The sequence below is a fragment of the Channa argus genome, chromosome 11, assembly GCF_033026475.1.
Source record: "Channa argus isolate prfri chromosome 11, Channa argus male v1.0, whole genome shotgun sequence".
NCBI lineage: Eukaryota > Metazoa > Chordata > Actinopteri > Anabantiformes > Channidae > Channa > Channa argus.
The window spans coordinates 12,597,308-12,609,873 of NC_090207.1; the positions used below are offsets into that span (position 1 = coordinate 12,597,308).

The following is a 12,566-nucleotide window of genomic DNA, read 5'->3' on the forward strand; positions in this document are numbered from 1 at the left end:
TGAAGGAAGAGCCTACAGTTTCAATATTTCTGTGCAAACAAAACCTTTGGTATGGTAATGATTTATGAGTTAAACTGTTTTTATAGGGTCGGGAAATACCTTAATGTTCTGTTTGGTCTTCTAGAGAATCAAGCTCCACCACATCACTAATTGAATATATTGCTATTTTGTTCTATCAGATACTTTATACCTTTATTTAGTATGTAGGACACACTAATAATTTGTTAGAAATCTCTTGACACATTCAGGATTAGTGCGGTTTAAGTAAAATAGATATTGCACTTGGCCAGAGGACTTAACCAAACATTTAAAATTTTCTGTTTTTGCAAATCACCGGGTGTAAGTACGTAACATGTTGTTATTTGGAGGGGGGGGGGGTTGTTTTTTTTTATTTTTTAAAGGTAGAACACAAACACGGTTTAAAGTTTTTAAATACGCTTCTTTCACATTTCTGCTGGTCACAGCAAAAATTTTAACACTAAACTACTTGTGGTTTAAATGAGCTGGACAAGATTAGGAAAATGTAATTATGGCTATGATCGAGATGTGTCAGAACACAGTGCATCGCGACTTGTTGCGTATGGGGCTGGGTAGCCACAGACCGGTCAGAGTTCCAGTGCTGAGCAGCAAACATCGCAGCCGAAGGGCTCCTCTAATATGATGATTTCTGGGATTGGTGCATCATGACAACGTGCGTGTGAAACGTAAAGAGAAATCGGGACCTTGTGGACTTTTCGGCATTTATTTTTTATTTTTTACAGCGCGTTGCGAAGAGCTTGGACCTTACTGCGCCCCGTACTGCAGTGACGTTACCGCCATCCGGTATTTTGTATTGTTTTGGCGGGGTCCGTTAAATCGTTTTCCATAATACAGACGTGGCGACTTGGTTCTTTTGGATGTTCTATTATTTCTGTACACGTTAGTTTCACCAAGAAAAGATGGAGCGGTACGTGTTAAATGAGCAAGAAAACCACGTAAAGTTATTTTGTGTCACAGAAAGACATGTAATGGTTTGTGCAATTTGGCTAAGTTTGGGGTTTCACACTAGTCACAGTTGGAAAACGGTTGTTGCCGTTAGCATGGTTAACACATCCTGATTTCTATACTTTATTAGTTAATAACAACGATTTTAAGATTTAGATTAGCTACAAAATTACTAGTTAGGTGTGTTGTAGTGGTGTTTTTCTAGCGAGGCCGCTCGACGATTTTGTTAGCTACAAAGCTATTCAGTTAGCTAGCTAAGCTACTGCATAACACTTACTGAGAGTGACCGACTTTACGTTAACGTAAGAAACGTTACCATTGTCAGTATCTGCTGACTTTAAAGCTGAACCATTGCTCTTTTAGCGATTGGAGAGTCTATGAAATAGCATGATAACGTTAATAAACGTAATGTTTATCTTTGGTAATAACGTGTCTGCAGTGGAAGGATGAGTCGAGTGACAGGCAGCCGACCATCGGAGCTGCCTATGCGGGTGCAAGACAACAACAGGATGAGCATGGTATACACAACGCCCCAGAGGTTGGTTTACATCTTTTAATTACAGTGTTATATACAGAAATATATATGAAACAAACATTAAACACGTTTAGGCATCACAGTTAGTGGAAACTTGTTTTTCATAACGTGTACCGACACCACTCTTTAGATCTTAACTCGAAATTAACCACGCCCACCATCTGTACCAAGGTTACGCTTTATTTATCTTTTTTCATTTGTTTGTACTACCAGTAAATTATTTATCTTTTATTATTTATTATTTTATACGATCTGGTCCTACAGCACAAAGTGAACTTAATTTATCCGATTTACTATTCATACCTACACACTATTTCATTTCGTGTAAGATTAAGAACAGCAGCAAATCATCACATGTTAACACCTAACAATGAATAGCTTTTCCTATTTTTAGACAAATGCTTAAAACAGTTGCCAGCATTTTAATCTGGTAAGAGTACCTCGCCATGGTGTTCTAATTTCATACAAAGTAGGGTATAAACATCCGCGCAATATTTTATTAGGGAGTTTACAGTTTAGAAATTGCTAATGGGTGATATTGTAGAAACATCATTTTTGATGATCCAATGATGACTCAATCAAGATTTGTTCATAATATTTTTTTTGTTTTCCCCAGTAAACAGCCTTCTTTTGGAAAGCTCAGCATACCCAAACCACAATCTGTGACCTCTGAGAGGCGGACCAGCTTCTTTGGTGCCCGGTATGTTAATAATGTTTGTGTTCTATACGCAGAAAAGGTATAAAAACCTTTAATAAACCTTTTATAAATGTTTTTGTGTATGTGGGATTGCTTAAAGAATCACTCCATTTAAAGCAACTCACCTAAATCACCACTGGTTTAGTCAATTAGTTTCCAATATTGTGGCTGCCTGTCGACCATAGTTCACACCCCACTCTTCCCGATCACATGTCAAAGTGTCCGGGGGCAAGACAGTCAACCCCTAAAAGTCCATTCTCATTCCCAGCCATGCAGTGGCGGTCCCAAGCCCGGGATAAATTGGCTTGGGTTACATCAGGAAGGCCATCCGGCGTTAAAACTGTGCCAAATGATCTGCTGTGGCCTGAACTTGTGGGATCAGCATAAAGGACCAAAAAAATCACATATGGTTAAATAGAAATTGCCCGAGTGCAGTGAATGTGTTTAAAGGATTGTTGTATACATACACCTGTATCTGGAAGGTTCAGTTAGTGGTCAATCAGTATCCTGGCCTAAGTCTACATTATGTTATTGAAAAGATTATTGAAGCATAAGTCAGGGGAAGGATACATTTAATTCTTCATCAAATATCTCTTGGAGTACAGTAAATGTATCATTAAGGAATGGAAAGGTGTCATCTAAAACTGAGTGACTGAGAAGGAGGCTAGTGAGCGAAGGCAGTCATAGTGTGTATTCTGATGTTCAAAAAGCTAAATTTTGGGTTTTGGTAGAAACCACTTGAGTTTAAAGTCTCCTACATGCCTTTTGCCATTAATCCCCTTTTAGTTTTCTATTCCATTTTGACAGCAACTAAACGTGTGAACTTTATGTCTGGATGACCTCCCTGCACACATTAATTAATTATTCTAAAACTGCCACTCAGATCATCAGTTAGTTATTAATATTTTTGGTTAAATATACAGAGTTGATGTAAAACAACCAATGATACTGTTGATCCATAAAGCGTCCTTCAAATAGCCAATCAGTGTTTTAATGTCTGTGTAATATCAGGCATTGTCAAGCTGAAAGGAGCTGAGCCATGTTCACGTTAATGATGTTGGAATATCTTTATGAACAGTAGTACATTTTTCATACAACACTGGTCTGTGAATTGTGCTTCTGGACATGTCTGAATGATACCAAGTCATTGCTTTAAGAGACCTTGTTTGTAGATGAAAGTTTTCAGTTTGATATGAAAGTCTTTTTAAATTTTGTCAAAAAAAAAAGATCAACTGACTGCTATTTATTGTTTTAAAAATCAAAATGAAAACTTCCAAGCGGGGTGATTTTTTTCTGGACCCACATGATACACTGTATATAGATATTGAGAGTGAGAGTGTGAGTTCATTATACAAATAAAATTGTTGAATTCTATATTAGGTATGTTAACAAAATTGATATTTGATGTTTTGGGGGTAAATAGGACTAGTGGAGCCAGCATGCCTCGTAACAGCACCATGTCAGGCTTTGGAGGAACTGAGAAGATCAAAGATGCCAGACCTCTGCATGATAAATCCTATGTCCAGCAGTGTATCAGACAGCTGCATGAGGTATAGTGAAAACAATAATGTCTCAGTATACTTCATGTCATGTGTATGTGCTATTTTAGCATGGCTGAATAAGAGCCACTGTCATGGTGGTTGTATCCAAACACCTCATGTCATTAACATTTCTCAGCATTAATGCAGCACTCATTTTTCAGACCTTTACAATGTTTAGCCACAACAAATAATGTCATCTAGTGGTTCTAATGTAAACATGTTATATGTCACATGTGTTTAAAGTGTTTAAAATCAGCTCCACTTTTACCAAAGGATCTTTGAACCTTATTTTTTATTAATTACTTGTTTGTACATGTTTTGCCATAATTACCATAATCGTATTGTTTAAAATACATTGTTTCTTATAGAGTACTTTCAATTTTGTATTTTGAGTAAAGCAGAGATAATTTGCTTTAGCAATGAAGTTTAAAAAATGTAAAGTGGTAGTGGGTTATTAGTGTTATTTATTTGTTTATTTATTGGGCCAAGACTTGCACTTTCACTTGAGTATTGTATTTGTGTACTTCTGTGACTTCTGTACACAGTCTATCACCTTATGCTGCATTCACGACATTATTAAGACCAACGGTGTTCATGGTGTGGCGGAGTGATGTATGTGATGACACATTTACCATGCAAAGATCTAAAGGGCTCGCTGTTAAATATTTTAGCCAACAACATTGGTTTTATAATACTAGACATATCAATGCCAGTATTTGTATTATTACATTTGTTCTGATTTATAATTACCACCACTGCTGACTGAGGAATTAAGTTGTAGCTTAGCCTTTTTAGGTATTATACCAGCATTTCAACAAAAGTTGTGTTTGTCAACATAAATGGGACTACATAGCTCTGTCCAATCTAATATCTATTACTATGTGTTTTTAGTTCTTGACAGAGCAGGGTTTCCCTGGCACTTTGTCAGCCAAGACCCTGCAATCTCCTTCAACCAAGGAGTTTGTCAAGATGTTTGAGTTTATCTATCGTCAGCTAGACCCAACTTTTGAGATGCCAAATTCAAAAGTTGAGGAGGAAGTTCCAGCTATTCTGAAAGCGTTAAGGTAAAATGCTATCTTAAAGTATTATGATTTACAGTTTATAAGTATCATTTTGTTTCATTGGGTCTTTACAGTGTTGTTTACTGTTCTAAAGTTTGGGAAACATTGCTGACTGTTTCTTTATTTCTGTCCCTGTGTACACTGTAAGGTATCCATTTGTTCTGTCCAAGTGTTCTATGTATTCTGTTGGGGCTCCTCATACCTGGCCTCAGGCCCTGGGGGCTCTCATGTGGCTAATTGATAATGCCAAGGTGAGAAGGAAACAACACTCTTGATGTAAGATAAGAATAAATCATATACGATAATATGAATTAAAATGGGCTGTTAGCTAAAACTATATTAATTTGCTTTGAATGCAGATTGCAGGAAAATATTTTTGTGTTTGTAATTATTCTGTGTCTGTCTATTAGATCAACTGGAGCTTAAGTAAGCAGGAGCTACTGTTCAGTGATTTCTGTGAAGACAGTGACAATATTGAGGAAGGGGCTGAATATAACAAGGTAGTATCTCTTTTTTAAACAATACCATGAAACATTCCCCTACTATAAAACATATGTAGAGACATGTTGAGAAAACATACTGTACATCTGTCATCAGACACAAGGACTTTGTTAACTGGTTATTAACAGTTAATGTTTTCTTGCTGATGCAGTGCATTGCAGAGCCACTCATTTGTTCAATCCTCTTGGTGTTGTATTTTTATTCATTTACTTTCCTGTGCAGCTTTTCTTAGACTACACAGCTGAGACATACTCTAAGTTCATGCAAGGAGATGACACATTTGAGGATGAGGATGAAGCATTCCTCACTAAACTAAGTAAGAACAGCATCTCTCTATATAATTAATTGCCTTTATTAATGTTTTAATTCCTATGTATATTTACGTATAATGGTAATTTCGTTGTTTATATTAAAAAATCCTGGTAAAGTGTGTGTGCGTGTGTCTTGGCAGAGAAGCTTTACAATGTCGACGAAGCCCTGCTGGCCTCAATGGAGGAGAAGCACAGAATACTCAGTGATGAGGTTGAACGACTGGAGAAGGAGAGCCAGACGGTCAGAAAGCTTCTTTTTTTTAATTTTTTTTTTTATTGACACACCTCCATGTTAACAGATTAGTTATAATTTTGATATCTCTATTTACTTTTATTATGTACAGTGAAGACAGTTGTATGGCATTTTAAGCAAAAAGAGTTAGTCAGCAAATAACGTCCTTGAAAAAACAAACGAAAGAAAATATTTGGGACTATTGTAGGTATAAGCCATAGTGGGTTGTGCTTAAGCTTTCTTAGTAATGAAAAAAAAAATAATGTGAGCAGCAACAACCCAGACAGATAAATTTGTCTCTCCTCCTCCTGGATAGGATCGCCTAATGACTAAGAGGATGGAAAAAGTGAAGCTGCAGGCAGATCTCAAGAAACTCCAGAGTTATAGAAGCAGTTTGGAGTCCTTTAAAGCCAACCTGGAGAACAAAGCCTCAGAGGTGAATGACGAGCTGGGCAACACTGGTAAGAATGGCTAATACTGGGTTCTTGACTCAAACACAGAAAGACATTCCACAACATGTGGAATGTTTTTTTGAGAGACCATACATTGTACAGAGTATTCATTGTTTGCAAAACTATTTAACACATTATCCAAGTATTTAGTCCCTTACTGACATCCAGAAATCACTGTGTGCAAAACAAACTAAGCAACAGCTTTTTAGTAGTAACTGATTTTATTCACATTTAGATTTCAGTAAACTGTCATGTGGTGTCAAGTGGGCTAATTGGGTTTTTTACGGTATATCTTTCAGAACCAAACAGGAGTGTATTTGATTGCATACTGTGTTGCTCAGAAGCTTATAAATACTATAATTCTCTTTTTTTAATTATATTTGGTTTTTTTGGGCGGGGGCATAAATGTGACCTAAAATGTGATCATATTTTTATACAAATGATTGAACTAGGAAAAAAAAGAACCTAGTTAAACTAATGACACATAAAATAACTTTATATTTACTGTTGAAAATGTCCCAACTTTAAGCATTTAAACCTGTGTCCTCAGTAACGGCTGTTTATAAGCCATTGACATCAGCTTGTAGGGATTTTAGCCCCTTCTTTTTAAAGGGCTGCTTTAACAATGTTGCATGTTTTAGATCATTCCACAGCATTTCTGTAGGATTGAGGTTTGGACTTGGCCATTCTGAAACATTAAAGGCTTACGGGCAGTATTTTGTACTTTGGTGTGATTTGTCTCCCCCTACCATTGAGTGTAATTCTCTTTGTTGTTATTAATACCATTTTTGGTTTGCCCCGTCCTCATGGACAGCAGTTCATTTGCATTTTTTGTGCATTTGTTTACAAGCTGAGGCTGTTACTGAACTGGCAAAAAAAAAAGAAATGCCAAAGAATGATGTAAGCTGACATGGTCACGTATATCACAGGATTTTATGAAAATATTACTTAATTTTATTTATTGGCACTTTGAAGATGAACATTGACTTTAGCATTGCACTGACACTATGATAGAATACAAAGTTACTGTAGTAATCTTGTCCTGTGAAATGTGCATGCAAACCACAAACAAAACTCATCAGCATTATAGTAAAGAGTATCATGATGTAAATATGGGAACCTAGACAGTTTTCCTCCTGTGAACCAGTCAAAGTTTCCACCAACAGAAACGGAACAGTTGGCCAACTAAAACAACCCTATAAAATAAGATTACTCGACAAAAAGTAAAACTCGGGTAGCAAGATAAACAACACAGCTAAAACATAACCAGTGCAGGAGCATGTATTGCCACTTCCAATGTTCCAGTGTGTTATTTAGAAAGTTTGCTACATTTGCTAAGCTTCTGTTGACACAACCTCACAACATAGCAATCCACCTTATAAGCTATTATGTACTGCTCCACATTAAGAACGCCAAATTGGCATTTGTCTTGTATCTGTTTATCTCTTTCAGCTCTTGCTAAAAAGTAAAAGCCAGTCCAATTTCTCATTCTCACTTCATTGTGTTTTTGCCACATCTTCTGTTAAGCCATTCTCAGAAAATACGATGTATTACTTACTGTTTCTCCTTCTTTCGCATTTTGCAGTCAGTCATCTCGAGTCTCTAAAACATGAGCGAGATGAATTGCAAATCATCCTGCAAAACCAGAAATTTACTCCAGCTGATGTAGAGAGGATCAACAGAGAGAAGAGGGAACTTCAACAGACCATCTCCACCCTTAGCAAGTCTCTTGAAGATGCTGAACAGCACAAGTGGAATGAAGAGATAGCTCTGGCCAAAGTGAAAGAGAAGGTACTGTGTGTACTTGTAGTTTGTAAGCAAAGACTTACAGTTTGTTTACACAGCCAGATTCAAAAAGCCGGGCAAGTGGCCACTGCTCACTACTAAATGAGGCTTTGCAGCCTTGTGAGCCTGCTGAGCTCAACATATCCAAACAGCGCCAACTAAACTGCACTGGAAAACTCAACTATTATTCTCAAAAGAACACACCCTCAAAATTGGTATTAATGGTATTCTTTTTCTTCGGTATTCTCTTTTAAATACCAAATGGATAATGTTTTTTTTAATGGCAAAGATGTTATTTTTCACGTCAGTCAATTATGATACTGGTTATCTTTTGGACCATCACAACAGTCTGTTTAAATGGGGACTATGGGATGTTTTTTATCCAGTGGCACATAATTTGATTTGTGGTTTTACTTGTAGTTGCCTCTGCTATATCATTTTTGTTGTTGTTGTTTTTAACCTGTAAACACTGTCAATTTCAGGCAGAGTTAAAGCTCGCAGAGTACCACAAGCTGGCACGTAAACTGAAGTTGCTACCACTGTCTGCAGAGAATGCCTGTGGTCACGATTTTGAGATCAGGCCCTACGAATGTGGACCTGGCAGCATGGTTCAGCATAAAACACAGATACAGGTACTATCAGATAATGATCTAGTGTACACAACTATTTGCATTATTTCTGTCTTTTTTTTTTCTGTTGTTTATTGTGTGTGATAATTCATTGCGGTATTCTGTTCTGAATTTTATTGTATGTTGCAGATGCTTCTAAGAAAGCTGATCAGTGATGTGGAGGAGGAGAACAGTCGATTAGCCAACATGAAGCTCAGCCTGGAGGAGTCTTGTGAACAAGTAAAAAAAAAAAAAAAAAAAAAGTTATATTATATAACAGTGCCTTGCAAAAGTATTCATACCCCTTGAAAATTTTCACATCACCTCACATGGCACATAATTGTGCAATGAAAGGAAAATCAAAATATTTTACAAATAAATATCTGAAAAGTGTGGCATGCATTTGTATTCAAACCCTGTGAGTCGAAACTTTGTAGAACCACCTTTTGCTGCAATTTGCACATCTAGAGAGTGAATATAGCTCAAGCTCAGTCATATTAGATGGAGAGCATTTGTGAACAGCAGTTTTCAAGACTTGACACAGATTCTCTATTGGACTTAGGTCTGGACTTTGACTGGGTCATTCTAACACATGAATATGCTTTGATCTAAAACATTACATTGTAGCTTTGGCTGTGTTTACGGTCGTTGTCTTATTTGGAAGGTAAAGCTCCTCCCCAGTCTCAAGTCTTTTGCAGACTCTAACAGGTTTACTTCTAAAATTGCCCTGTATTTGGCTCCATCCATCTTCCCATCAACTCTGACAGCTTCTCTGTCCCTGCTGAAAAAAAGCATCCCCACAATATGATGCTGCCACCACCAGGTTTCATGGTGGAGATAGGGTGTTCAGGATGGTGTGCAGTGTTAGGTTTCCACCATACATTGCATTCAAAAAGTTAAATTTTGGTCTCATGTGACCAGAGCACCTCTTTCCACACATTTGCTGTGTCCCTCACATGGCTTGTTGGAAACTGCAAATTGGACTTCTTATGGCTTTCTTTTAACAGTGTGTTTCTTCTTGCAACTCTTCTGTACATTTTTCTTTCACTTCACATTTATGTGCCACTTTATGTTAGTCTATCACATAAAATCCCAGTAAAATACATTTATGTTTTTGGTTGTAATGTGACAAAATGTGGAAAATTCAAGGGGTATGAATAGTTTTTCAAGGCACTGTATATCTTAGAATATGCAAACAGCCACATCTCAGTCTGATGGTACTGTGGCATTTACACTGGTTGTTTGTGTGTTCTAGCTGAATTCTAACATCTTGGACAAGTCCAATGATTTAAAGCTGCTGAGGGAGCAGATTCGCAAGCTGGATGAACGGTTGGACTGTGACATGCAGGTATAGCTAATACACTGCTACATTATGGTAAAAATTGGGTCTGCAGCAAATAAGTTTTCCTCTTTTAATCCACTATATTTAAAAAAAATAAATTTTAAGCTAATTTGTTACATTAACTCCTGATATGAATTATCATATCTCCTTGAATTTTATCCCTTACACTGAAGTAGACACACAGGTGGATTTAATGTACTCATCAAAGGCTCAAGGTTTCCAGTAGTAGAAGTAGCATTTTTGAAAACTTGAGAAGGATTAGTCTCTTGCATTCCCATCATATTTTTTGACCTGTAGCAGCATAACAGGTTCCCCTTCCAATAATGTTACAAAACATTAATGGTTTATTTAAAAATAAGTTCACCTAATATAATAAATAGAATTAATATTGTCTTTGTTGTTTTTACTTTAGCCTCCATAACCTCTGCAGCTACAGTGCAGCCTTTGACTGTGGAGCAAACACAGCAGAAGAAAACATTAGTTAAAGAGTCAATGAATGTCAATGAGCATTGAAAAATGTGATTAGAAAGAACTGGATTAAGTTGCTTTGTTATACATGAAGAAATTTTTTTTTTCCTTGTACTGGTAAAATAAAACCTTTTTAAACAGATTACTTAAACAGTAAAGATTTATTATGTTGATTTGGAACTAGACTAATCAAGTTGAATGTTACAAACTCATTTCTACCTTTGGTTTTGTGTCTGAGTAGGAGCTGGCCCGAGAGGAACAGGAATGGGCAGCAGAGATTGACTCAGTGGAAAACCATCGTAAACTTCTGGAGAAGAAGGTTAATTATGGCTATGATGAGGCTGTTCAACATCTGAAGGCAGCACAACAACAGTAAGCAAATAAGAGTACTATATATACACAACATTAACCAGCAAAATCAAATGGCACTTAACTACTGTTTTCTATGTCCTCAATTTTCCACATAATTATAAAGTAGGGCTTGGTCTGAGCTTTAACATAACATAATTTCCGTTCCGTCAGTCAAAGTTTTTATATCTAGAAGAAATAAGCTAGTCATTCTCCAATCTCCAGGTACCACCTGGTGCTGCAGGAGACCAACGAGGAGAGGAGAACGGTAGCCAACAACCTGGCGTCTGTATTTACCATAGCTGCTAACCACTTGTCGATAACAGAGGTATATTTTCCACAAAAAAACTGTTTTTATGTTTATTACTGATGGATCTCAGTGTATATATATACATTGATAGGGTGCAAATACCTACAGACATCTCTAAACACAATATGACGGACAAATGTGCTCGATCAAATTATGCAGATGAAGCCATCATCATAAAATTATTGATATGATAACATTAAGTATTTTACCTGGATTTTTTTTGTCGAAGAAATCTTACATTTTTCACCTAGTAAATATTTAATTGTTTGAAAAACAGAAAATACATTTTTAGCAACAAACATACAGCAAATAGTAAGAAAACCCTAAAGTGCTATTAACTCAATATGTTTAGTGTTATTTCAGTATATTCAATATGTTCTATAAATAGGACGGGCGTGTTTTTTGTTTTTGTTTGCTTATCGTGCCTTGTGAATCCTGTACAACAGAAGTGCCTGGAGGATGTGCACAGCAGAGTACAGCGCATTTGCTCTAAGGCTGTTGAAGAGGATGCAGCTGCTTTACAGAACATGCGAGAAACTCTGAAGAGCATGAAGTCCAAAGCAAGTAGTTTATAAAGAGAGACCCTAGGTGAGATAATTAAAGTGTGTGATATATTCCCTTTTAGTTAAAAAAATAACATTTGATTTTCACATTTGTTCTTAAGTTTGGAATACTTTGCTGTCACAAACATATTGTAAATATAAATAAGATGCATTAGATAGATTTTTGTAACTCCATGTGTTTGTTGTTTATTTAGTTATGTGTTATTAACAGACTCCAGCTGTTTATTCCATATGAACACTTTTGTGTATTTTTATTAATAAACATCCATATGTTAACCTTATTTTTGTTTGTGAGATTTAAGGAGGGGTATTGCACATCATAAATGCTGTATTTATTTGCATCAGGTAATTCTACACAATTTTCCCTTTACAAATACTGTAATTAATCATACTGTAATTCAGTAAAAGTTTTATTGAAGCCACTAGAAGGCAGCACACACCACAAGCTCCTAAAGCTCATGTAGCTTGTTTATATATTATACATTAATGTAGGTTGGTTGTTTAGAAATGTGAAGCAGTGGCATAGCCTGTGTCTCAGACTGATAGAATAAATGTAGTAACAACAACAGTTGCCTTGTCAGCTCTTGAAAACATCGGAACAGAGCTGCTTTAATTCATGGTTTCACATACCAGCCCCTTTTCCTCTGGGATCTCTGTTCCAAATGTCTGGTTAATGTTCAAACCAGAGTTTCTTCACTGGTTCAGCTTTATTCAACTATTAAGACACCTGGTCTTGTTCAAGAAATTGGAGACTTTAAATTAAACACTTTGTTGGTCAGAGTAAGCAACAGTCAGTGGATTTTTAATGGTTTTATAAACATTAGAATT

At 36.4% G+C, this 12,566-nt stretch overlaps 1 protein-coding gene across 2 annotated transcripts; it reads left to right on the plus strand.

Annotated features, from left to right (window-relative positions):
* Window positions 1-668: 668 nt before the first annotated feature.
* ndc80 (NDC80 kinetochore complex component) lies at window positions 669-12,037 on the plus strand. Of its 2 annotated transcripts, none has more exons than XM_067522329.1 (17): window positions 669-691; window positions 1,424-1,522; window positions 2,136-2,219; window positions 3,640-3,766; window positions 4,649-4,821; window positions 4,967-5,069; window positions 5,229-5,318; window positions 5,542-5,635; window positions 5,771-5,871; window positions 6,179-6,323; window positions 7,900-8,105; window positions 8,582-8,731; window positions 8,858-8,947; window positions 9,963-10,055; window positions 10,759-10,889; window positions 11,091-11,193; window positions 11,622-12,037. In XM_067522329.1, exons 1-17 carry the CDS (start codon window positions 684-686, stop codon window positions 11,748-11,750), a joined length of 1,926 nt encoding a protein of 641 aa, XP_067378430.1. In that variant the 5' UTR covers window positions 669-683; the 3' UTR covers window positions 11,751-12,037. The 2 variants fall into 2 exon arrangements, with proteins under 2 accessions (XP_067378430.1, XP_067378429.1); XM_067522328.1 differs by lacking the exon at window positions 669-691 and adding an exon at window positions 768-946.
* The last annotated feature ends 529 nt before the right edge of the window (window positions 12,038-12,566 follow it).

Bases quoted from the DNA above. Each gene is read 5' to 3' on its own strand.
- ndc80 (XM_067522329.1), top strand. The intron at 1,523-2,135 runs GTTGGTTTACAT...TGTTTTCCCCAG, and splicing joins GTATACACAACGCCCCAGAG to TAAACAGCCTTCTTTTGGAA. The intron at 5,070-5,228 runs GTGAGAAGGAAA...TCTGTCTATTAG, and splicing joins GGCTAATTGATAATGCCAAG to ATCAACTGGAGCTTAAGTAA.